This window comes from Delphinapterus leucas, chromosome 1, assembly GCF_059928025.1.
Source record: "Delphinapterus leucas isolate spDelLeu-1000000601 "Yukka" chromosome 1, BTC_Dleu_Yukka2, whole genome shotgun sequence".
Taxonomy (NCBI): Eukaryota; Metazoa; Chordata; class Mammalia; order Artiodactyla; family Monodontidae; genus Delphinapterus; species Delphinapterus leucas.
This window is the reverse complement of record NC_143129.1, coordinates 102,102,210-102,125,741: the sequence shown is the minus strand read 5'-3', so window position 1 is coordinate 102,125,741 and position 23,532 is coordinate 102,102,210. Positions and strand designations below refer to the sequence as shown.

Here is a 23,532-nt window from a genome sequence, read left to right as displayed (position 1 = left end):
GTCCTCCCTGTGTCCTCATAGAGGGAGCTCTCTGGGGGTTTCTTTTATAAGGTCACTAATCCCATTTATAAGGGCTCCATCTTCATGACCTAATCACCTCCCAAAGGGCCCACTTCCTAATACCATCACGTTGGGGATTCGGTTTCAACATATGAATTTTGTGGGGGACACAAACATTCAGCCTATCGCAATGGGTAAAATGGAGATGGTAATAACGCCTACCTCACAGGGTTGCCCTAAAGATGGAATGAGTTGCATGTCATAGAGTAGTGCCTAGCAGAGAGTCCGTGGTATATCTGTTAGCTGCTATTATTATTAATGTGTTTTGTTACTTGTTTTCAGACTCCTTAAGGGCACAGAGGGAATGCTTTTTATTATTTTATGTGTGACACCAAGTTATAGTCCTTGATATATAATAAAAGCTCAGCAAATGTTTTAATGAATGTTGAATTGTGCTTCGGAACTGTTTATCCATGTTGTCTTAGAAAACACATCTGTTGATAAAGGGAACCAATCCAATAATTGTCAACCTGAAGGTCTGTCTTTTCTCTCTTACTGTCTGTTTAACATTTGGTAAAAAGGCCAAATGTTTTTCAGTGTTTTAACTGAAAAGTATCTCTGTGACCATTAGAACAGAGGCATGCCTTACTGGCACAGATTTATTTCTTAGAAGTTATAAAAATCCATGTTTTCAAGTCAAATTAGATTTTATTTAATTTTTTTTCAGTTTTAATACAGTTTGTTTTTACTTTGTAAGACACTTTGATTTCTTTTTATTTTTTCAAATTTTATTTTAAATGCACCAGGAGAGTTAGCTATTCCAAAGAAATCTGGTGAGTCTTATATGTAAGCTGAAGGATCTTATAGTAACATGAATATTAACAACTAACTGTATCAGTTTCAAGAATTCACATTTTCATTTTGGGGTTTTCTTGTAGTGAAGAACATCTGCAGTTTCTCTACATAGTACTTGGTAGGTTGTAGGCTTTGGATTGGAAGAGGTAAAATTATTCTCTCACCTCATCTTTGCCTAGACATTTGTTTATAAAATGTGGTAATGTTGGAAAGTACCTTAAGTTCCTATCTGATCTAGGTTTCTTGGAAGTGTGTGTGCACTCGCACTTGTGCACAAACACATTTAATTAGAAAAACCAGCTTGTGCTATCTTAAATATTTTGTTATTGATAAATATTGACATTTGTATAATCCACTGTGAAAGAAGGCACAGATACTAATTTTGGAAGCTTACCAGTAAGGTTATGTTATATTATTCAGTTAAAAGCTGTAACTGTCTTATTCATTTTTTTTCAGATTTGGATCTAAGACATAAATCTTTTTGTTTACTCCATCAACCTTGTCCAGGTTACTGAATATAGCCCAATATTATCTAATGTTTATCTTTTTGGGTAGGCAGATTTGCAAACATATTCTTTTGGTTCTGTGAGTGAGTTCATTGCTTCTCTCCATATGATTGATTATAAAAGGTTACTATTTAACCAAATGGATGTCTATAATCCAAATAAACAGACATAGCACAATGTATATATTTATCTAGGCCAACTTCGTGGTCAAGGATACAGGAATAGTGAACATAGAAACCTGTTTTCTCCTACTGTTCATAAATAATTGGTTTTAGCCTTTTGATGGTTAGAGCATACCCTTATTTTTGAATTTTTAAATAATGTTTTAAGCTTAAGTATTACTTGAGATGGATGTTAAATTCTTTATCCAAATTGTTCTAAATAGATAGCTATGCTTGAGATTTAATTTGGCATGTGTAATCATAACACTTGGCATCTCTAAGATTTTATTTAGGGCATTATGGAGATTTTATGTTTATTATGATTAGATTAATGCAATTCAGACGTTTACAAGGTGTCATGTAAAGTTTCATTTGTAACTTTTTATAACTGGGAAGAAACATCTGCATTTTAAACATGAAAATTATACAGCCAAGTTATGATTTTTGTGGAAATCAAATCTAATGGGTAGTATAAGTAATTAAAGTAGAGGCTCCAGATTTCCTTGGTAGGATTACTCCAATTTATTTTAACAAATACTTATGAGCTCTTACAGCAGAGTGCAGACTCTGTATTGACACAGATTCCTACCATTGAAGTCTGTGCCATGTAGTGGAGCAGAGAGCCTTTTCTGTGGATAACCTTGGCCCAGCAAAGAGAACTGCCTTCCTTCCCTGCCTGGGGAGGTATCTATGCAGTGCTGTAGAGGGTGGAGACTTGGAGACTAAAAGCTGTGCCTGGTGGTGGAGGATGGGAGTAGGACTGGTGTTGGGGGTGGGTGAAAGAATGCTTAGGGGAAGAAGAGATACATATATTTTGTGATGCATTGCACAGCTGTGTCCCAATAGCCTGCAAAGTTTGGGTCCCCTCAGCCCTGCCCCAGTGTTCCCTGGGTTCAGAGGCACACCAGGAAGGGAAGGAAATGAAGGAGGTAATGGAGCAGTGGGAGGATGCTTGGCCCCTTGCCTGGTCTTCAGGCCTTTTCTGAGGACCCTGGAGTGTGTGGACCAGAGGCTGACAGCTGGTGATCAAAGTCAGCCCACAGATGTGTTTTATTTGCTTTCCTAGTATTAAAAAACAATTTAAAACAGTCAACATTTCAAATATAGAGAGATTTTACATGAACATCCAATTGGAAGATCAGCTATGTTCAGTCAAGCTTTCCTGTGGTCAGTTGGCCAGAGCTGAGGAGCATTTGCCTTTATTTATGTCTCTTGCCTGACCCTTGTAGCTGTTTGGTTTGCAGCTCCTGCAGGAGACTGTGGCAGTCTCCAGTTTGTGGTACACCCTGAGGGTTTGATGAGCCTCTATTCCTCACTCCTGTCTTCTGTTTCCCCGTCTAAAAATCAGCACCGACAACAGATAGAAACCTGTAAAAACAAACAAAAAATGGAGGTGTGTTCATCATGACCCTGATATTTATAGATTTTTTTCATTGTTTAAAGTATGTTTACCATGTTCATGGAAAGTGCTTATATTTTCTGTCTTCTCTTATTTCCCATTATTTCTTGCTGGGGCAAGCAATGTTTGTTTTCATTTCATTCCATTGCAGAGTGGCCAAGAGACAAAATTATTTTCAGCAAAGTACCTCCACTTTAAGTAAAGTTTTCTAAACTTTTCTTATGGTCTAGATAAAAATTTTTCGAAGTGGATTGAATTCATAACCATTTTGAGAATCAGATGCATGTTTTTATTTTAAGCTATATTATTTTGTCTTCATGTATGTCCAACTAGTCTAGTACTAATAGAGTGAAAAACGGTTATATTTGTAAGGGTTTCCTAAATTGTATAAGAATTATAAAATATTTTTCTTCTCTTTTCTCACAAAATTCTCCCAGCGAGTTGAAAATGGTGACTTCAACTGGATTGTTCCAGGAAAATTTTTAGCATTTAGTGGACCACATCCAAAAAGCAAAATTGAAAATGGTAGGTTTTTATTTACTTTACCCTCCAAAAATTTATTTCAATTCATCTTCTTTGAGTTCTTAATATCCTCAGATAATCCTTTCTATTGGTAATATGCTCCAAAGAATATTTATTAATTAAAAAAATTGAACAGTATTTCAATTGTTAAATTACTAATTAGTGTGTTAAATATTAGAGTTTAGTAAGTGGAACTATAATCACTGTTTTAAGACTATCAAATTTTTAGGTTGCCATAAATAGGGTGTTCACTTTACCTTGACCCAATTATTAAAGAAGAATCTGAGAAACCAACTGGTCAAAACAGTAAGCAGATTGCTGCATTCTGTCAGTGGTTCTCAGATTTATTTGGTGGTGGTGGCGTGCTATACCTCAAGGTATTCTTTGGTAACACCATGTTGAATAATGACGATGATGGTGACAATAGGTGTCATTTATTAAGTGCTAGTTACTAGCTAATCACAGCATCATCTCATTTAGTGCACACACAACTCTATGAGGTGTAGGAACTATTACCTCTGTTTCACAGAGGAGGAAACCGAGGCATATGAGTAGGAAGTTTGCCCAAGTTCACGAAGTACTAGGCAGAACTGGTGACACTCCAGCCAAGAGCGGGGCTCCTAAGCATTGCCACTACACTGATCTGTTTAGTTCCATCATGGCAACTAGGAACAATTTTCTAGCTGACAATAATTTAATTACTTACTTGCAGTATATGTAGAGCCAGGGGCATACATATTCAGGAAAATAAAGCATGACAAAAAAATAAGCCTCTTGAATGAAACATGATAGGCTATGTGTGTCTTCCCATTAACATATATTTTTTACTTAATTATTTTTTTTTAACCTCAGATTCCCAGAAGACAAGTAATGATAGGTACCAAAGGTTTAAGAATAGTTGATGGGAGAAGTACATAAAATTAAGAAAATATCACCCATGAACATAATAGCTCCTTTTTTGCTCCCTCTCTAGCCTTAGAGCTGGAACACTAGTCCTTGGAGGAACATAATTTGAAACGCTTAGTCTAGATTTATAAGTTTGTTCTTCTTTCATAACCATCATCATCATCGTAAGTATTCTGAAATCTAGTGTCATTGTATATGGTTGTTCATGCATTTAGATTTGATAATTCTTTTTGAGTTTCCACACATGTGCTTAGCATTTTATACCTATGACATATCTCACAGGGAACTCTGCTTAAATCATGGGGATTGAATCATCCGCTCTGGGGATGGGTAATCCAGGTCTACAGAGTTACCCTAACAAATAGGATGTCTCTGTACTGAAACCATAATTAGATCTTCTCATTTACACATTTGCTCATGAATCCGGTTCGCTACAGACATTGACTGAATAACCTGTTATGTTGGCTTGTTAGGAATAACTTGTTAAGTGCCCGAGGAAACTGCTCTCCACCGTTGGTCTTTCAAGACAGGATTGATTAAACCTCCCTTTAGCCTTCTGTGCAAAATGATCTGACTCAGACCCAGAAAACCTTAGTAGGTGTATGGTTTTAGTAGTGGCTTTGTTGTTGGGTGTTCATTTGGTGAAACAAAGAAATTTGCCATATAGGATTCACTTTTTAAATGAAATTTTCTTAAAGAGAAGATGAGAGGTGTAATTTAAAAAACCCATTTAAAATATTTTTATAGAGATAATGCATGATTTTTTTAAAAAAGAAAATGCAGATGGACTCATAAAAACAGCATTAAAGTGGCCTATAATTCTACCCACGTTTTCTAGGTTTACTAGTTGGTGGTGGGATTATTGGGGATTTTAATTTTCTTTCCATCTGCTTCTCTGTATTTTTTATTTGCACATATTTTTTCTCTCTTAAAGAATATATATACACACACACAGACTTACAAAAATATTCCTTTTTTTTTAACTAGCATGGAGTCATAACATGATTACTGTCTTATAGCAGCTTTTTTTTCACTTAATATATCACATACTCCTTTCCATGGCAATAAATGTAGATCTTCGTTATAATTTTCCATGACTGCATTCAATGACTATGCCATAATTTTACTAATCAATCACTTAATTTTTGAATGAGATCTAAGTTGTTCAGTTTTTCACTTTTTAAAAACTACAGTGGTTGGTATACATGTCCATACATCTTTTTTGCAGCCCTGGTTTCTTTTCTAAATTCTTGGAAGTAGAATCACAAGATAAAAGGACGTATTTTGTGTGTCAATTGTTACTTGTCAAAAGTCTTAAAAAAATTATTTTTGGTCCTATATTACAATATAGGGAAATAATTATCCACCATTTGCTTATATGCTGGGAGTGGTGCTAATAAGCCTTTTGTGCACACCTCATCTATTTAATAAGCAGAAACACCCCCTGGAACAGGTGGTAGTTATTTTGTGGAAGAGAAGATGGAGACTTGGTAACCTAACTTGCCCAGGTTGACATAGCCAGAAAGTGGCAGTGTGTGGATTCAAACACAGGTCTCTTTGATTCCAAATTCTGTGTCCTTTTTAATTTTACTACAGAGAAAGAACATGTTCACTACAGAACTTTAAGCAATCTAGATAAAAAGTCACCTGTAATTATATAATCTAGAAATAACCACTGTTGAGATATCGTTCTCTCTATATCTTTTTTTTCTATGCATATACTGTGCCCTCTCACATTGAGAAAAAAAGGTGTGAAAGTGCTGCTTACCTAATACTTGCCAGTTTTTATGTCTAGAATAATTTCATTTAAGGCTGTTGTTGGTAAAATATTGATATTTTACTGGAATCCCCATTTTAAGATCTGATATTCACTAGAAGTGTCATTTTTTTTGTAAAGTGGTTTAACTCTGTAAATTCTTTTTGAACTTAAGAAATTTTTTTTTTTTTAGTTGAGAAACCCCTGTATTTTCTGAGGTGGCTGAAAGTCATTTTAGGGGTCTGTTAGTAGAAAAAGGTAGATTTTTTAAGGAGTTAGCACTGAAATAGCTGTTGCTAGGATGTAGCAAAAGGAAGCACTAAAATCTTGGGGTCTGGCAGAATGCATTATAGCAGTCTTAAGTGTGTGTTGTCAGCAGAGACCAACTAGGAGTTCCTTTCAGCCATCTTTGTTCACATTGTTTTGACAGGGGGGACAAGAGGAGCCCTAACCCTTTTTTGATTAAACAAGTGTGACTTGATAAATGAATAATATAGCAGTAGAACAAATTGGATTTCAGATTTTCCCCCAAAACCCTCAAACTCTTAGGTGGCAATGTCCTCATCTCTACTTCAGAAAGAAAGAAAGAAAAAGGAAAGAAAGAACAGGGAAAGACAGCTCGAGACAGGGAATCCAAACAGTTTGAAGCATCAGCCTGCTCATTGAATGAGAGAAGCTAGGTGTGAAGAGCCTGGGCTGCTTGACGTCTGGCTCTGCCCCTAACTGGCTGTGTGAACTTCGTGAGTTCCTCAACTTCTCTCAACATCAAACGGGGAAATAGGATGCACACTGCAGGCGTTTGGTGAAGATTAGGGATATTATAGGAAGTGAGTGCCTTGCACAGTGTCGGGCACATGAGTAAGTGCTTATTAGGTAGCAGATATTCTGATTACATTTTTATCATTAATGAACCTGATAAACATATTTTATTGCTTTCCACATTTGCCTGCCTATTTTGCAGTTTTTACTTTTAATGAATGGGTGGACTAATCATTTGACTCTGCTGCTCTTCTGTTTCCTTTAAATGAGGGTCTGGGAAGAGATGAATTTTACAGCCTCTCTCTGCTTTGAAATTGGTCAGCGCCAGGGCTCTGCCTGTGCTTTACTGATGCCAGGGCACCATCTAGTGGCCAGATGGAGTAAGGGTCGGATGAAAGCTCGGTCAGCTCCGTGCACATTGCTAAAACCAGTCCTCCATCAGAAGCAAGCAAATACAACGAAAACAGTTGTTCAGAGGTCAGAAGATATTGTCATTGTTGGTTATAACTCATTTGAAACGCTTTTGAGGATTTTTAAGAAACTGCCTCACAAATCCAGGAAGTGCAGCCCCTAATGTTCACGTAATGTCCCTGTTTTGGAGATCTAACAAATAGAATTGAGTTGGATTTTACCTTAAATCATCCCCAGCACTGGCCCTAGAATCTGACTGTCAGGGTTCAAATGCTGCCTCTGTCTCTTCCCAGCAGTGTGTGCCTGGCTGGGCCCGTTCACTTTCCCAGGCATCAGTGACTGATAATTGTAAGGTTTAATGAGATGATGTACACAAAACACTTAGCTTAGTGCCTGGCACATAGTAAGCGCTCAATAAATGTTAGGTGCTATGATTACCATTACTGTTATTATTTCAGTGCCCTATTACCATATTTGGATAACTGTTCAGTGTTCTTTTCTCAAAAGATATAAGCAGTTTCTCTTGATAGTAGATTTAGGTATATTATCTGTAATGCCATTTACTCATGATGGGAAATCATATATGTAAAGAGAAGTTCTTACAGCCTTGGTGGAGGAGGGAAGGGACAGACACCAAAAGAACCATGAGCGTGCTTCCTGACAGGTGCCATCATAGAGGTGCCAGTGATCACTAGGAACCCAGGGTTAGAAGTGCCTGTCAGACTGTCACACCATGTCCCATCCCATGTGTTCCTAAGCCCTCTCCTTCCCATTCCTTACATGATAGAAAAGCTCTTGTTTCCTTATGCCAACCACAGTTCTTTTTCCCTTTAGGCTGGAAAATGATTTGAGCAAACCAACCAACTAGGAAAACAGATTTGATTTTTTTCCAAGTGGAAAGGATCTGTTTTCTCTAAATGTGTATAAGTCACTGTTTCTACACAGAAGATTGTAAGTAAGCTCTGTCTTACCTGTTTGCTCAAAAGCAGCCTGGCCTGTGAAAATCGTGTATGTGGGCTGCCTGCCAATGCTGCCTTCACCCCTTGTGTGACCTTGGCTAAGGCTGCCAGTGAGGGCTCTTGGTTGCACGCAGCAGATATTGGAAGTATGCTGGGGAGCTCACAGTCTCCAAGCGAAGGCTGGAAAATGAGGCTTAGAAAATGAACAGGGTCTAAGGGAGGTCATGTATCAGCAGGATCCAGGCAGGAATGGAAACCACTTTATTTCAAACAGAGGGAATGCAATATAAGGAATTTGTTAGAAGGAAGGCTAAAAAGTAAAAGGGCAACTCTGAAAAAAACAGCATATTAAGGAAGAAATAGCTATTGCCTTTAAGGCAACGAGGGACAGAAAGGAAAACGTGGGGTTAGCAGGACCTGGGACCTTGGCAGGTGCTGGGAGCTCCGAAGGGCTGGTGCTTGCATTTGGAGCCTGAGGAGTGGGGACCCTGAGGCTGGGCTGCAGGCTGGTGCCGGGAGTGCCAAACTAAGCTGGGAGTTCCTCTCTTCTGCTGCTGAAGCCATGCTGGCAGGAAAACAGAAGATATCCCTTCTCCCTCCTCTGGCCTCCAGTTGCTCCGGCAGTGCTTTAGTGACTCCCACTTTTCAGATGGACAGGAGCCCAGTGGGAAAGGTAGCTTGGGAAATGTTGTATGTACACCCTAGCCCCGGCCTATGAGTTGGCTTGCAACTGAGAGAAAATAGGAAATGACCAGGCTATGCAAGATTTGAGGCAGCAGGAAGTACAGCCACAGTGCAGAAACTGCTGGTTCACTTTGCTGGCTGCTGCTGCCAGCACCACTCGGAGCCCACCATCATGAATGAGTTCTGAGCGAGATCCCCTCACCTGGTATGCCCTGAATGGCTTACAGATGTGGTAATCAACGGACTGAGAAATTAGTCCTTTTAAACCCTGGGGCCACTAGGCAAGGCTTGCAGTGGTCAAAGCCCCCAGTGGTCACCTTGATTGACTGGCCAAGTCGAGGCCATGTGTCTGTAACCCAGCTGACTGCAGCTCCACGTGGTGCTGGACCCACTCACAGTAGAACGGGGTTAGAGCCCGACCACTTGTTCTGCTCAAAGAAGGAAATGTCTACAAAAATGACCGCTTAACCTCTAGTTTCTTTTTATTGCTTTTTTTTTTTTTTGCGGTACGCGGGCCTCTCACTGTTGTGGCCTACTCCCATTGCGGAGCACAGGCTCCGGACGCACAGGCTCAGCGGCCATGGCTCACGGGCCCAGCCGCTCCGCGGCATGTGGGATCTTCCCGGACCGGGGCACGAACCCGTGTCCCCTACATCGGCAGGCGGACTTTCAACCACTGCGCCACCAGGGAAGCCCTCTTTAGTTTCTTAACTGTTACATGGGGTTTACTATTTTTATCTTAATAGGCTGTTTCGAGAATTAAAAGAAATTTATGCAATTGTGACTTGTACATGGTAGGTGCTTAATAATCAGTCTCTCTTGTGGGGGACTGCATTGTAGATTAAAACTGTACACCTGGCAAAAAGGCTGCGGTTCAAAAGTATTTGTCAAGAGGAGTAAAAAGGACAGAGTCCTTCCAGGCCTACTGTACACATCTGAGGGCCTCAGGAATGCCTTTGTTTTGGCTTGGGAGGCGTGTGCTCCCAGGATTTGAAGCCTAAAGCTTGAGGTTTTGAACGTTCACGAGCTATTTCCAATACTCAGAAGAGGTTTTTTTTCCCCCCTCCTATGGTGTTTTTCTCAGTTTTTCAGACTGCTGCTTTTAGGAACGTTGCTTCGACCTTACTCTCTCCTGAAATGTGCTTTCCTCCTAAGCTCTGTTGAGACTGATCATCTTTATTGTCAAGGGTTTTCGTGTTCCTGGGTTACGTAAGACGAAATGCGTGCCTTTTGCTTACAGCCCCTGCTTTCCTTTAGGTTACCCTCTTCATGCCCCCGAAGCCTACTTTCCTTATTTCAAAAAGCATAACGTGACTGCAATCGTGAGGCTGAACAAAAAGATTTACGAGGCGAAGCGCTTCACTGATGCTGGCTTCGAGCACTATGACCTCTTCTTCATCGATGGCAGCACACCCAGCGACAACATCGTGCGAAGGTTCCTGAATATCTGTGAGAACACGGAGGGGGCGATCGCGGTTCACTGCAAAGGTGCGAGCGAGGAGGCCTCGGTGGGCACTGGGTTTCTGAGAGGGGGTGAGCCAAAAGACAGCAAAACGTGAAACAAAGCCAGTTAGCGGCTTAGGAAACAGATGAGTTGTTTTTAGTTTGAGAAAACTGGAACACAAACCCATTTAAATGACCCCTTCCTAAAGAAAGGATCGCTTGGATGTGGACAGTCGGTGGTGTGCGGCTTTCTGGACAAGGCAGTTGTTCTGGCCTTACCTTCCCCAATTCACAATCGCTGACACCAGGTGCCATGAGGAGGGGAAATCGCAGCAGCACTGTCGGTAGGCTGGCACAGTTGTCAGGAGGCAAGGGTTGTTTGTTCCCCTTTCTCCTTCTCTTCCATAATTGCCCATCCTTTTTCCATCCTCCTCCACCCATCTGATGTTTAATGCTCCCATTTCGTGACCCAGCTATCTGGAGCCTCACTTCGCACCCCCCTCTTCCTCTCCCCTATTAGCCTTTTGCATCGTGGAACAGAGTGTCTTACTTGCCCATTGCAAGGGGGCGGCAGCATACCTAACCCTAACCCTGACCCTAACCCTAACCCTAGGGGCGGCAGCATACCCGGCTCATCGCTAGCTTCCTTGCCACAGGTCTGTTACTGCCTCTTTGAAAGATTGAAAGACTTATGTAAATGCATCTGTGGTCTCCAGGAGTGGGTACTTTGGAACAGGAGTCGCCAGATTTAGCAAATAAAAATACAAGATGCCCAGTTAAATTTGAATTTTAGATAAACAGTGAGTACTTTTTTAGCATGTCTCAAATAGTGCACCAAGCATACATTCTGTATTTTACCTGGCAACCTTGCGTCAGCTACTCAGAAAATATGAAATACCATTTGCTCTAAGCCTAGTTGTTATAGACTCTGAGGAGGCTCGCATGGTAGATTTTCCAGCACGGTGGAAGGTATTTTACGGGGGTCTTTCTTTTCAGTGAGGAGAAATCACTTTGGCCACCAGGGATGGAGCCTGTAGTTCCTCACATGCAGCTTTTCATACCGCCACTGGGTGGTGCTGTTCTCCGGTGTTGAGTGTGAGAACCGGTTTCTGTGGCGTTTTATGCTAATTGTCTGGTAGGTGTTGGGGATTGTACTGTTCTTTTCATGTGCCTAGTGCTGCTGTAACTGACTTACTCAGACGAGGTGGCTTTGGTTCTAACAGAAATTAAAATACCATTTTGTAGGCCCTTGTTTCTATGTTTAAGATTTGAGTAGGTGGAGGTACTTTGCTGAACATGTGAGCGGTAACTGGAAGCGGCATTTTGCGGGAGCCCCGGCGAGGGAAACGAGCTGCACGTGGCCCCTGGTTCATTGGAGGGCTCCTCAGTCAAGCTTCGTCCACGTTGACAGAGTCCCCTCCCGCCCCTCCGCGTTTCTCAGCAGGACGGGGCCCCGACTTGCTGGACTTCCTGGACTTCCTGTCTCGGGGGTGCGGGGGGCGTGGGTCTGTTAGGAAGGACTGCTGCTTTCGGTTCTGCCCAGGTCACTGTGGGGTTGGCGGTGTCTGCCTTGCCCCCGAGTGATCCATATGCGCCCTGGCTTTGCCTCTCCATCCCATTTTGTTAAAGATTGCCCAGACCCAAGGAAAAGCCTGCATTTCACACGCAGTCGGCCCTCCGTGGTATCCGGGGTTTCCGCATCCGCCAAAGTGACTATAAGGGACTTGAGTATCCCCAGATTTTGGAATACGCTGGGGTCCTGGAACCAATCCCTCGCGCATACCAAGAGACCATTGTATTTCAGCTATAAGTGGAACTTGAAAGCTAATGGGAATATGGCAGCTGCTAACGTTTAGTAGGAGCTATTCATATGTTCTGTTTCAAAGCTTATTTTTGTGTCATAAAAATCAGTATTTTTCCTGGGATTAATTTGGCCTTATTTCCTAATCAATTAGTTTTATGGTTACCAAGGCATATAGTTTCTCTGCCTGTCATTGTCTTGGATTGACAAATTCAGGGGAGGAGAAATGCAAAGCTTTCCCTGAAACTCAGCATCTCTCTTGATATTATTCCTCACCTGACAAACATTGGGAAAATGAACCGCTCTGGTGTTAAACATTCTTGTTACAGGTATTCTGTTTATTATATCCTTGACCTGTGAATGTTGACCTTGTAAAGAATATTTTAAGAAATGCATATATTTTATGTTGCAGAGGTTTTTATATTTTAATCAGAACCTTTAGCATCGAAGTCAGTTCTTTTATAGGAAGGTCACAATTACAGGTGGTGACATCTTTTTGAGAGTGTTATTTCATTTGCTTCCACTTGTACACACATGTAGGATTCTTTCATAAGGATTACACTTTTGATTTAATTACAGCTGTATTGTTTTAAATAGCGTGGTTAGCTACTATAGGCCTGTTAATTATTTTGACATCTGCCCTAATTAAGTCAGCTTAGTTTCCTGGTAATTAAAGCAGCACTGAGCATTTTAATTGAACTATAAGGAGGAGGGAAAGAGACCCTTATCCAATGTCAAATGAACTTTGGTAGCTGCTGAAAAAAATGACTATTCCATGCCTCAACATAAAGTACTAAAAATAGAGACAAACTGGAAACTAATTTTCTGGGAATGTGTGAAACCTTACAATGATTCAGTATCTGCAGTTTGCCTCCTGGTTGATAGAAGGGATGGCTATGATTTCGTGAAATTCTCTAGCACAAATAATCATTAAACAACAGCAACACTGTGATGTTCCAGTATGTGATTTTTGATGTTCTATGGGAGTTTCAAAAAACGCCTGGAACTGTAAGGCAATCAGTGCTTAACTTGGTATAAATAGAAGACGTTTCAAAGTCTTCTCTTGCTGTGCCAGGGAGCCCTTTAATTATGAATGCTTTAAAAAATTTGTTAAAGTTTTTATAGAAACTTAGTGAACTGTTCCTATTCTGTTGAACTGTGGTAAGAGCTCCTAACTATTGAGTGCTAAGTAGGTTCTTTTTATAGATCTAAATTATAGACTCTTTTTAAAAGGGGGAAGCAGCTTTAGTTTTAGAGAAAGTTGAAAAATTTCTGCACCACCTTTTTTCCTTGGTGGTGAGTGTGTGTGATGAGGAACGCAACCAAGGGAACGGGCAGCCTCCTGCACAGGGAGGGGTTCAGGGAGAGACAGTGTTGTCTCCGTAGGGAAGGCCATTTTCTTCCCAGATAGAGACCCAAATTGGTGACTTGAAGGAGGACACTGGAAACCAACTGGGCTTCCTGCTTCAGGCTGTCCAGCTGTGTTGTATCAACATGATTGCCTGTAGTCTTGTCAGATGTCTGAGGACTTAACAACTCTGCAGAAACAGAAAATATTTGCTCTGGGCACAAACATGAAGGCAAATAACTCATATTAAAGAAGGAGAGTCCTACTGAGACCATGATTAAGCTTCACTTTTTTCTAAAGAATGTCGATGTTTTATCTGGGGTAAAATGTACTTCAGATGAAAACAGGACACACACACACACACACACACACACACACCCCTCATCTAATAAAATAGTGTAAATATAATTTTTAAAAAGGAAGAGTGAATGGGAAGGGAATGCCAGGCATCCATAAACATGAGCTTGATTGTAATTTCATTTACATTTTTGATATGTATTCTCAACCTCAGGTGATACTGCCCTCAAGGGGGAAAAATTGTTTTGGGGTGGTAAAAAAACATTTTCTTTTTCTGTATACAGTGTAGATTTATACACGGCACATAAAGAAATATGTGGTCTGTCTGTGACAGTAAAATTTCATGGGGTACAGTTAGGGAAAAAATGCCTAGAGAGGCTCTTGTTTGGGGGGGAGGACAATAATGAAGAGAAGATTGAGAAACACTGACTTAGAGACATGCGTTTTTAAAATTTTCACATTTATGAAACTAGGATGGATCTTAAAATTGATCGCATACCATAGTTTAATTTTTTCTTAGTGGAAGTTAAATAATGGTGTATGTTACACCGTTAGATGACATGGTATCTTAGATTTGCTGAAAAATTGTGTATTTCCAAGTACTGAGGAAATTAGAGAAGATTCTCTTTATTATTTGACTAGAAAAAGCTGACAAAAGGCCCCCTCCTTTTGAGGGAGGGGGAGATTCCAAAACATGTAAAAAACGAAGACACCAACACTTTCCTATGTCCTTTTCTAACTAAATGTTTTCATGGATGACATTGTACCAATTTTCCAGGCTAGAAATATCCATTGCCTTTAGCTTTCCCTGTGACCCAATCAAAATGTCTTTCTAATTCAGCTCTTCGTTGTTACCACTGTCTCCCCCGTCCATGCCTGTCAGCCAGCCTTGCTCCTGCCCCAGCCTTCCAGCTCCCCTTTCTGGCTCCCTCTCTGTCCTTTCCAATCCAGAAGTATGCTGCTGCCTCATCCAGCTGCTTTTATCATGTCACATTCTTTGACCCCAAATACATGACAGCTTTATTTTGCCCTTTACATTGATTAAAGGCAAAATCAGATTTTTGCATGATACCAATTGTATGTTTATTAGTTGTTGATAATATCATGAATTTCATAATAGCTTTTTTTTTTTTTTGCGGTACGCGGGGCCTCTCACTGTTGTGGCCTCTCCCGTTGTGGAGCACAGGCTCCGGACGCGCAGGCTCAGCGGCCATGGTTCACGGGCCCAGCCTCTCTGCGGCATGTGGGATCCTCCCAGACTGGGGCATGAACCCGCGTCCCCTGCATCGGCAGGTGGACTCTCAACCACTGCGCCACCAGGGAAGCCGCCATAATACTTTTTAAATGAGTTGAATTTCGTTCATCAGAGGCTCATCTACATGTTTGAGGAGTAATAACACATATATGCAGGAGATGTGCCCTAATCAGTGCTCAGAGAACTTTGCATCTGGATTTGGGGATTCCTAAATAACTCAGCAGTCTTTGGTGTCTTTGGCCCACAGTTGATAACCTGCTTCTGCTAAGTACAGGTTCCTCCACTTAAATCAGAGGTGCCCTTTAATCTGCTTCCTCTATACCCATCTGCCCTTATTTTCTACTCAGCACACACTGACACATTCTCCAGACCAGCCAGGCTTTCCATCACTGGACCCTTTGCTGAAAATATTCCGTGACCTTCCTATTCTTTAGAGTCTGTTGAAGTCCTTGTCATCAATGACACATTCTTTGAAGACACCAACAGCTCACACAGTCCCTTTCTTTGAGAGCCCAATTTCAGTTTAAACCTAATTTCTTTGCTTCTTGGTTAATATTCTTGTGTCTACAACTTCTTTGATAATGTATCCTGGTCAAAATTATATCCTCTACTTATCTCCTTATCCTCTGAGCAAAGCCCTGTCCTGGGTAGCTTTTAGACAGCAAATAAACATTGGACTAGCTGAATCAAAGGATTAAAAGCAAAGAGCCACTTTGTCATTTCTAAGAAGAAGAGTATACGATAGGAAGAGATTAAGTAGTGGAAAAATAACTCAGCACAGTGTCTTGCTCGTGGGTGGTACTTAACAAATAAAAGTTTATAGTACTGAATTTAATTCCAAGAAGCCAGATATGGAAAGATTTAGAAAATGCTTGTAAATAAGCATTAGTGGCTCAGTACTGTATATCTCATGAGGGCAGGCATCCTGCTTGTCTTCATGTTTCTGGCCCCAGCGTCTGTCACAGCACCGCATGCTCAGCCGGTCTTAGTATTTGTAGAATGGAGTGACTGAATGGATGAGCCGAGAGTGGAAAGAACTCTGGGACACTCACAGGACCTCTGGGGATTTTAGTCCTGAATTCCATATTCACTTGTTATGCTAATGTGAGTGAACTGGTTAGTATCTTTGGGCTTCAGTTCTGGTGTGTGAACAACAATCACCATATTTGAAGACCCTATAGCTTGATCAAATTTTTGAATATTTTGGGAAAGGAGGAAGCCAGTGTAGATTAAAAAAAATTGTCTAAAATGTAAAATCCTATCACTTTTTAAAATAGATTTTTATTGCAATATAATTGCTTCACAATACTGTGTTAGTTTCTGTTGTACAACAAAGTGAATCAGCCATATGCATACATATGTCCCCATATCCCCACCCTCTTGAGCCTCCCTCCCATCCTCCGTATCCCACCCCTCTAGGTGGTCACAAAGCACTGAGCTGATCTCCCTGTGCTATGCGGCTGCTTCCCACTAGCTATCTGTTTTACATTTGGTACTGTATATATGTCCATGCCACTCTCTTACTTTGTCCTAGCTTCCCCTTCCCCTTCCCCGTGTCCCCAAGTCCATTCTCTACATCTGCGTCTTTATTCCTGTCCTGCCCCTAGGTTATTCATAACCATTTTTTTTTTTTTTTAGATTCCATATATATGTGTTAGCATACGGTATTTGTCTCTCTCTTTCTGACTTACTTCACTCTGTATGACAGATTCTAGGTCCATCCACCTCACTGCAAACAACTCAATTTCGTTTTTTTTTATGGCTGAGAAATAGTCCATTTTATATACATGCCACATCTTCTTTATCCATTCATCTGTCGATGGACACTTCGGTTGCTTCCATGTCCTGCCTACTGTAAATAGTGCTGCAATGAACACTGTGGTACATGTCTCTTTTTGAATTTTGGTTTTCTCAGGGTATATGCCCAGTAGTGGGATTGCTGGGTCATATGGTAATTCTATTTTTAGTTTTTTAAGGAACCTCCATACTGTTTTCCATAGTGGTTGTATCAATTTACATTCCCACCAACAGTGCAGGAGGGTTCCCTTTTCACCACACCCTTTCCAGCAGTTATTGTTTCTAGATTTTTTGATAATGGCCATTCTGACTGGTGTGAGGTGATACCTCATTGTGGTTTTGGTTTGCATTTCTCTAATAATTAGTGATGTTGAGCATTTTTTCATGTACCTCTTGGCCATCTTGTCTTCCTTGGTGAAATGTCTGTTTAGGTCGTCTGCCCATTTTTAACTGGATTGTTTGTTTCTTTGATAATGAGCTCCATGAGCTGTTTGTATATTTGGAGATTAATCCTTTGTTTGTTGTTTCATTTGCAAATATTATTTCCCATTCTGAGGGTTGTCTTTTTGTCTTGTTTATGGTTTCTTTTGCTGTGCAAAAGCTTTTAAGTTTAATTAAGCCCCATTTGTTTATTTTTGTTTTTATTTCCGTTATTCTAGGAGGTGGGTCAAAAAAGATCTTCCTGTGGTTTATGTCAAAGAGTGTTTTTCCTATGTTTTCCTCTAAGAGTTTTATAGTGTCTGGCCTTACATCTAAGTCCTTAATCCTTTTGGAGTTTATTTTTGTGTATGATGTTAGGGAGTGTTCTAATTTCATTCTTTTACATGTAGCTGTCCAGCTTTCCCAGCACAACTTTTTGAAGAGGATGTCTTTCCTCCATTGTATATTCTCACCTCCTTTGTCATAAATTAGGGGACCATATGTGCATGGGTTTAACTCTGGGCATTCTATCCTGTACCATTGATCTGTATTTCTGTTTTTGTGCCAGTACCATATTGCCTTCATTACTGTAGCTTTGTAGTATAGTCTGAAATCAGGGAGCCTGATTCCTCCAACTCTGTTTTTCTTTCTCAAGATTGCTTTGGCTCTTCGGGGTCTTTTGTGTTTCCATACGAATTGTAAAATTTTTTGTTCTAAATTCTGTGAAGAATGCCACTGGTAGTTTGCTAGGGATTGCACTGAATTTGTAGATTGCTTTGGGTAGTATAGTCATTTTCACAATATTGATTCTTCCAATCCAAGAACATGGTATATTTTTCCATCTGTTTATGTCATCTTTGATTTCTTTCATCAGTGTTTTATAGTTTTCTGAGTACAAGTCTTTTGCCTCCTTAGGCAGGTTTATTCCTAGGTATTTTATTCTTTTTGTTGCAGTGGTAAATGGGAGTGTTTCCTTAATTTCTCTTTCTGATTTTTCGTTGTTGGTGTATAGGAATGCCAGAGATTTCTGTGCATTAATTTTTTATCCTGCAACGTTACCAAATTCATTGATTAGTTCTAGTAGTTTCCTGGTGGCATCTTTAGGTTTTTCTATGTATAGTATCATGTCATCTGCAAACAGTGACAGTTTTACTTCTTCTTTTCCAATTTGTATTCCTTTTATGTCTTTTTCTTCTCTGATTGCTGTGGCTAGGACTTCCAAAACTATGTTGAATAAGAGTGGCGAGAGTGGACACCCTTGCCTCATTGTTCCTGATCTTAGTGGAAATGCTTTCAGTTTTTCACCATTGAGTATGATGCTTGCTGTGGGTTTATCATATATGGCCTTTATTATGTTGAGGTAGGTTCCCTCTCTGCCCATTTTCTGGAGAGTTTTTATCATAAATGGGTGTTGAATTTTGTCGAAAGCTTCTTTTGCATCTATTGAGATGATCATATGGTTTTCATTCCTTAATTTGTTAATATGGTGTGTCACATTGATTGATTTGTGTATATTGAAGAATCCTTGCATCCCTGGGATAAATCCCACTTGATCATGGTGTATGATCTTTTTAATGTGCTGTTGGATTCTGTTTGCTAGTATTTTGTTGAGGATTTTTGCATCTATGTTCATCAGTGATACTGGTCTATAATTTTCTTTTTTTTGTGATACCTTTTTCTGGTTTTGTTATCAGGGTGATGGTGGCTTTGTAGAAAGAATTTGGGAGTGTTTCTCCCTCTGCAATTTTTTGGAAGCGTTTGAGAAGGATCAGTGTTAGCTCTTCTCTAAATGTTTGATAGAATTCACCTGTGAAGCCATCAGGTCCTGGACTTTTGTTTGTTGGAAGATTTTTAATTACGGTTTCAATTTCATTATTTGTGATAGGTCTGTTTATATTTTCTAATTCTTCCTGGTTCAGTCTTGGAAACTTGTACCTTTCCAAGAATTTGTCCATTTCTTCATGGTTGTCCATTTTATTGGCATATAGTTGTTTGTAGTAGTCTCGTATAATCCTTTGTATTTCTGCAGTGTCTGTTGTGATTTCTCCTTTTTCATTTCTAATTTTGTTGATTTGCGTCCTCTCCCTTTTTTTCTTGATGAGTCTGGCTAAGGCTTTATCAGTTCTTTATCAAAAAGAACCAGCTTTTAGTTTTATTGATCTTTGCTATTGTTTTCTTCATTTCTTTTTCATTTATTTCTGATTTGATCTTTATGATTTCTTTCCTTCCACTGACTTTGGGTTTTCTTTGTTCTTCTTTCTCTGGTGGTTTTAAGTGTAGGGTTTGATTGTTTATTTGAGATTTTTCTTGTTTCTTGAGGTGAGATTGAATTGCTATAAACTTCTCTCTTAGAACTGCTTTTGCTGCGTCCTATAGGTTTTGTGTCATTTTGTTTTGTTGTCATTTGTTTCTATGTATTTTTAAATTTCTTCTTTGATTTCTTCAGTGATCTCTTGGTTATTTAGTAGTGCACTGTTTAGCCTCCATGTATTTGTGTTTTTTACAGTTTATTTCCTGCAGTTGATTTCCAATCTCATAGCGCTGTGGTCAGAAAAGATGCTTGATATGATTTCAGTTCTCTTAAATTTTCTGAGGCTTGATTTGTGACCCAAGATGTGATCTATCCTGGATAATGTTCTGTGTGCACTTGAGAAGAAAGTGTATTCTGTCACTTTTGGGTGGAATGTTCTATAAATATCAATTAAATCTACCTGGTTTATTGTATAATTTAAAGCTTGTGTTTCCTTATTTATTTTCTGTCTGGATGATCTGTCCATTGGTTTAAGTGGGGTGTTAAAGTCCCCCACTATTATTGTGTTAGTGTTGATTTCTCCTTTCATGGTGTTAGCATTTGCCTTATGTATTGAGGTGCTCCTATGTTGGGTGCATAAACATTTATAATTGTTATATCTTTTTCTTGGATTGATCCTTTGATCATTATGCAGTGTCCCTCCTTATCTCTTGTAACAGTCTTTATTTTAAAGTCTATTTTGTCTGATACGAGTATCGCTACTCCAGCTTTCTTTTGATTTCCATTTGCCTGGAATATCTTTTTTTATCCCTTCACTTTCAGTCTGTATGAGTCCCTAGGTCTGAAGTGGATCTCTTGTAGACAGCATATATATGTGTCTTGTTTTTGTATCCATTCAGCCAGTCTGTGTCTTTTGGTTGGGGCATTTAATCCATTTACATTCAAGGTTATTATCGATATGTATGTTCCTATCACCATTTTCTTAATTCTTTTGGGTTTGTTTTTGTGGGTCTTTTTCTTCTCTTGTGTTTCCTGCCTAGAGAAGTTTCTTTAGCATTTGTTGTAAAGTGGTTTGGTGGTGCTGATTTCTCTTAGCTTTTGCTTGTCTGAATAGCTTTTGACTTCTCCATCGAATCTGAATGAGATCCTTGCTGGGTAGAGTAATCTTGATTGTAGGTTTTTCTCTTTCCTCACCTTAAGTATATTCTTTTTGTTTTACTTAAGTGAAAAAAACTGTGTGATTTATTAACATATTAAAGCTATAAACCTATTAATGAAAATTTCAAGCAAATCTTCCTTAATTTACGTTTTGGGAGAATTTGTTTGAATGAACAGGGTAAGACAGAACTGTATTCATTTTTTTTTAAACATCTTTATTGCAGTATAATTGCTTTACACTGGTGTGTTAGTTTCTGCTTTTTAACAAAGTGAATCAGTTATACATATGCATATGTCCCCATAGTCTTCCCTCTTGCATCTCCCTCCCTCCCACCCTCCCTATCCCACCCCTCTAGGTGGTCATAAAGCACGGAGCTGATCTCCCTATGCTATGCGGCTGCTTCCCACTAGCTATCTGTTTTACATTTGGTAGTGTATATATGTCCATGCCTCTCTCTCACTTTGTCACAGCTTACCCTTCCCCCTCCCTATATCGTCAAGTCCATTCTCTAGTAGGGCCGTGTCTTTATTCCCGTCTTGCCCCTAGGTTCTTCATGACCTATTTTTTTTTTCTTAGATTCCATATATATGTGTCAGCATACAGTATTTCTTTTTCTCTTTCTGATTTACTTCACTCTGTATAACAGACTCTAGGTCCATCCACCTCACCATAAATAACTCAATTTTGTTTCTTTTCATGGCTGAGTAATATTCCATTGTATATATGTGCCACATCTTCTTTATCCATTCATCTGTTGATGGACACTTAGTGTTCTTCCATGTTCTGGCTATTGTAAATAGAGCTGCAGTGAACATTTTGGTACATGACTCTTTTTGAATTATGGTTTTCTCAGGGTATATGCCCAGTAGTGGGATTGCTGGGTAGTATGGTAGTTCTATTTGTAGTTTTTTAAGGAACCTCCATACTGTTTTCCATAGTGGCTGTATCAACTTACATTCCCACCAACAGTGCAAGAGTGTTCTGTTTTCTCCACACCCTCTCCAACATTTATTGTTTCTAGATATTTTGATGATGGCCATTCTGACCGGCGTGAGATGATATCTCATAGTAGTTTTGATTTGCATTTTTCTAATGATTAATGATGTTGAGCATTCTTTCATGTGTTTGTTGGCAATCTATATATCTTCTTTAGAGAAATGTTTATTTAGGTCTTCTGCCCATTTTTGGATTGGGTTGTTTGTTTTTTTGTTATTGAGCTGCATGAGCTGCTTGTAAATTTTGGAAATTAATCCTTTGTCAGTTGCTTCATTTGCAAATATTTTCTCCCATTCTGAGGGTTGTCTTTTGGTCTTGTTTATGGTTTCCTTTGCTGTGCAAAAGCTTTGAAGTTTCATTAGGTCCCATTTGTTTATTTTTGTTTTTATTTCCATTTCTCTAGGAGGTGGGTCAAAAAGGATCTTGCTGTGATTTATGTCATAGAGTGTTCTGCCTATGTTTTCCTCTAAGAGTTTGATAGTGTCTGGACTTGTATTTAGGTCTTTAATCCATTTTTTGTTTATTTTTGTGTATGGTGTTAGGGAGTGTTCTAATTCCCTACTTTTACATGTACCTGTCCAGTTTTCCCAGCACCACTTATTGAAGAGGCTGTCCTTTCTCCACTGTACATTCCTGCCTCCTTTATCAAAGATAAGGTGACCATATGTGTGTGGGTTTATCTCTGGGCTTTCTATCCTGTTCCATTGATCTATATTTCTGTTTTTGTGACAGTACCATACTGTCTTGATTACTGTAGCTTTGTAGTATAGTCTGAAGTCAGGGAGCCTGATTCCTCCAGCTCCATTTTTTTTTCTCAGGATTGCTTTGGCTATTCGTGGTCTTTTGTGTTTCCATACAAATTGTGAAATTTTTTGTTTTAGTTCTGTGAAAAATGCCAGTGGTAGTTTGATAGGGATTGCACTGAATCTGTAGATTGCTTTGGGTAGTAGAGTCATTTTCACAACGTTGATTCTTCCACTGCAAGAACATGGTATATCTGTCCATCTATTTGTATCATCTTTAATTTCTTTCATCAGTGTCTTATAATTTTCTGCATAGAGATCTTTTGTCTCCTTAGGTAGGTTTATTCCTAGATATTTTATTATTTTTGTTGTAGTGGTAAATGGGAGAGTTTTCTTAATATCCCTTTCAGATTTTTCATCCTTAGTGTATAGGAATGCAAAATATTTCTGTGCATTAATTTTGTATCCCGCTACTTTACCAGATTCATTGATTAGCTCTAGTAGTTTTCTGGTAGCATCTTTAGGATTCTCTATGTATAGTATCATGTCATCTGCAAACAGTGACAGCTTTACTTCTTTTCCGATTTGGATTCCTTTTATTTCCTTTTCTTCTCTGATTGCTGTGGCTAAAACTTCCAAAACTATGTTGAATAAGAGTGGTGAGAGTGGGCAACCTTGTCTTGTTCCTGATCTTAGTGGAAATGCTTTCAGTTTTTCACCATTGAGGATGATGTTGGCTGTGGGTTTGTCATATATGGCCTTTATTATGTTGAGGAAAGTTCCCTCTATGCCTACTTCCTGCAGGGTTTTTATCATAAATGACTGTTGAATTTTGTCGAAAGCTTTCTCTGCATCTATTGAGATGATCATATGGTTTTTCTCCTTCAATTTGTTAATATGGTGTATCACATTGATTGATTTGCTTATATTGAAGAAACCTTGCATTCCTGGGATAAACCCCACTTGATCATGGTGTATGATCCTTTTAACGTGCTGTTGGATATTCTGTTTGCTAGTATTTTGTTGAGGATTTTTACATCTATGTTCATCAGTGATATTGGCCTGTAGTTTTCTTTCTTTGTGACATCCTTGTCTGGTTTTGGT

General features: G+C 39.4%; 1 protein-coding gene across 6 annotated transcripts in view; it reads left to right on the top strand.

Moving 5' to 3' along the window:
• The window catches only part of CDC14A (cell division cycle 14A), a 184,039-nt gene that overhangs the window by 99,522 nt on the left and 60,985 nt on the right, over positions 1 to 23,532 (top strand). For 4 of the 6 annotated variants that reach the window (XM_022584226.2, XM_089923118.1, XM_022584224.2 and 1 more), the window contains 2 exons: positions 3,359 to 3,446; positions 10,176 to 10,406. In XM_022584226.2, the coding sequence (XP_022439934.1) occupies positions 3,359 to 3,446; positions 10,176 to 10,406 (319 nt within the window). Of the gene's footprint in view, positions 1 to 2,702; positions 2,916 to 3,358; positions 3,447 to 7,159; positions 8,227 to 10,175; positions 10,407 to 23,532 lie in introns of those variants that run through there. The other 2 variants (XM_089922992.1, XM_089923038.1) reach the window with 2 other exon arrangements.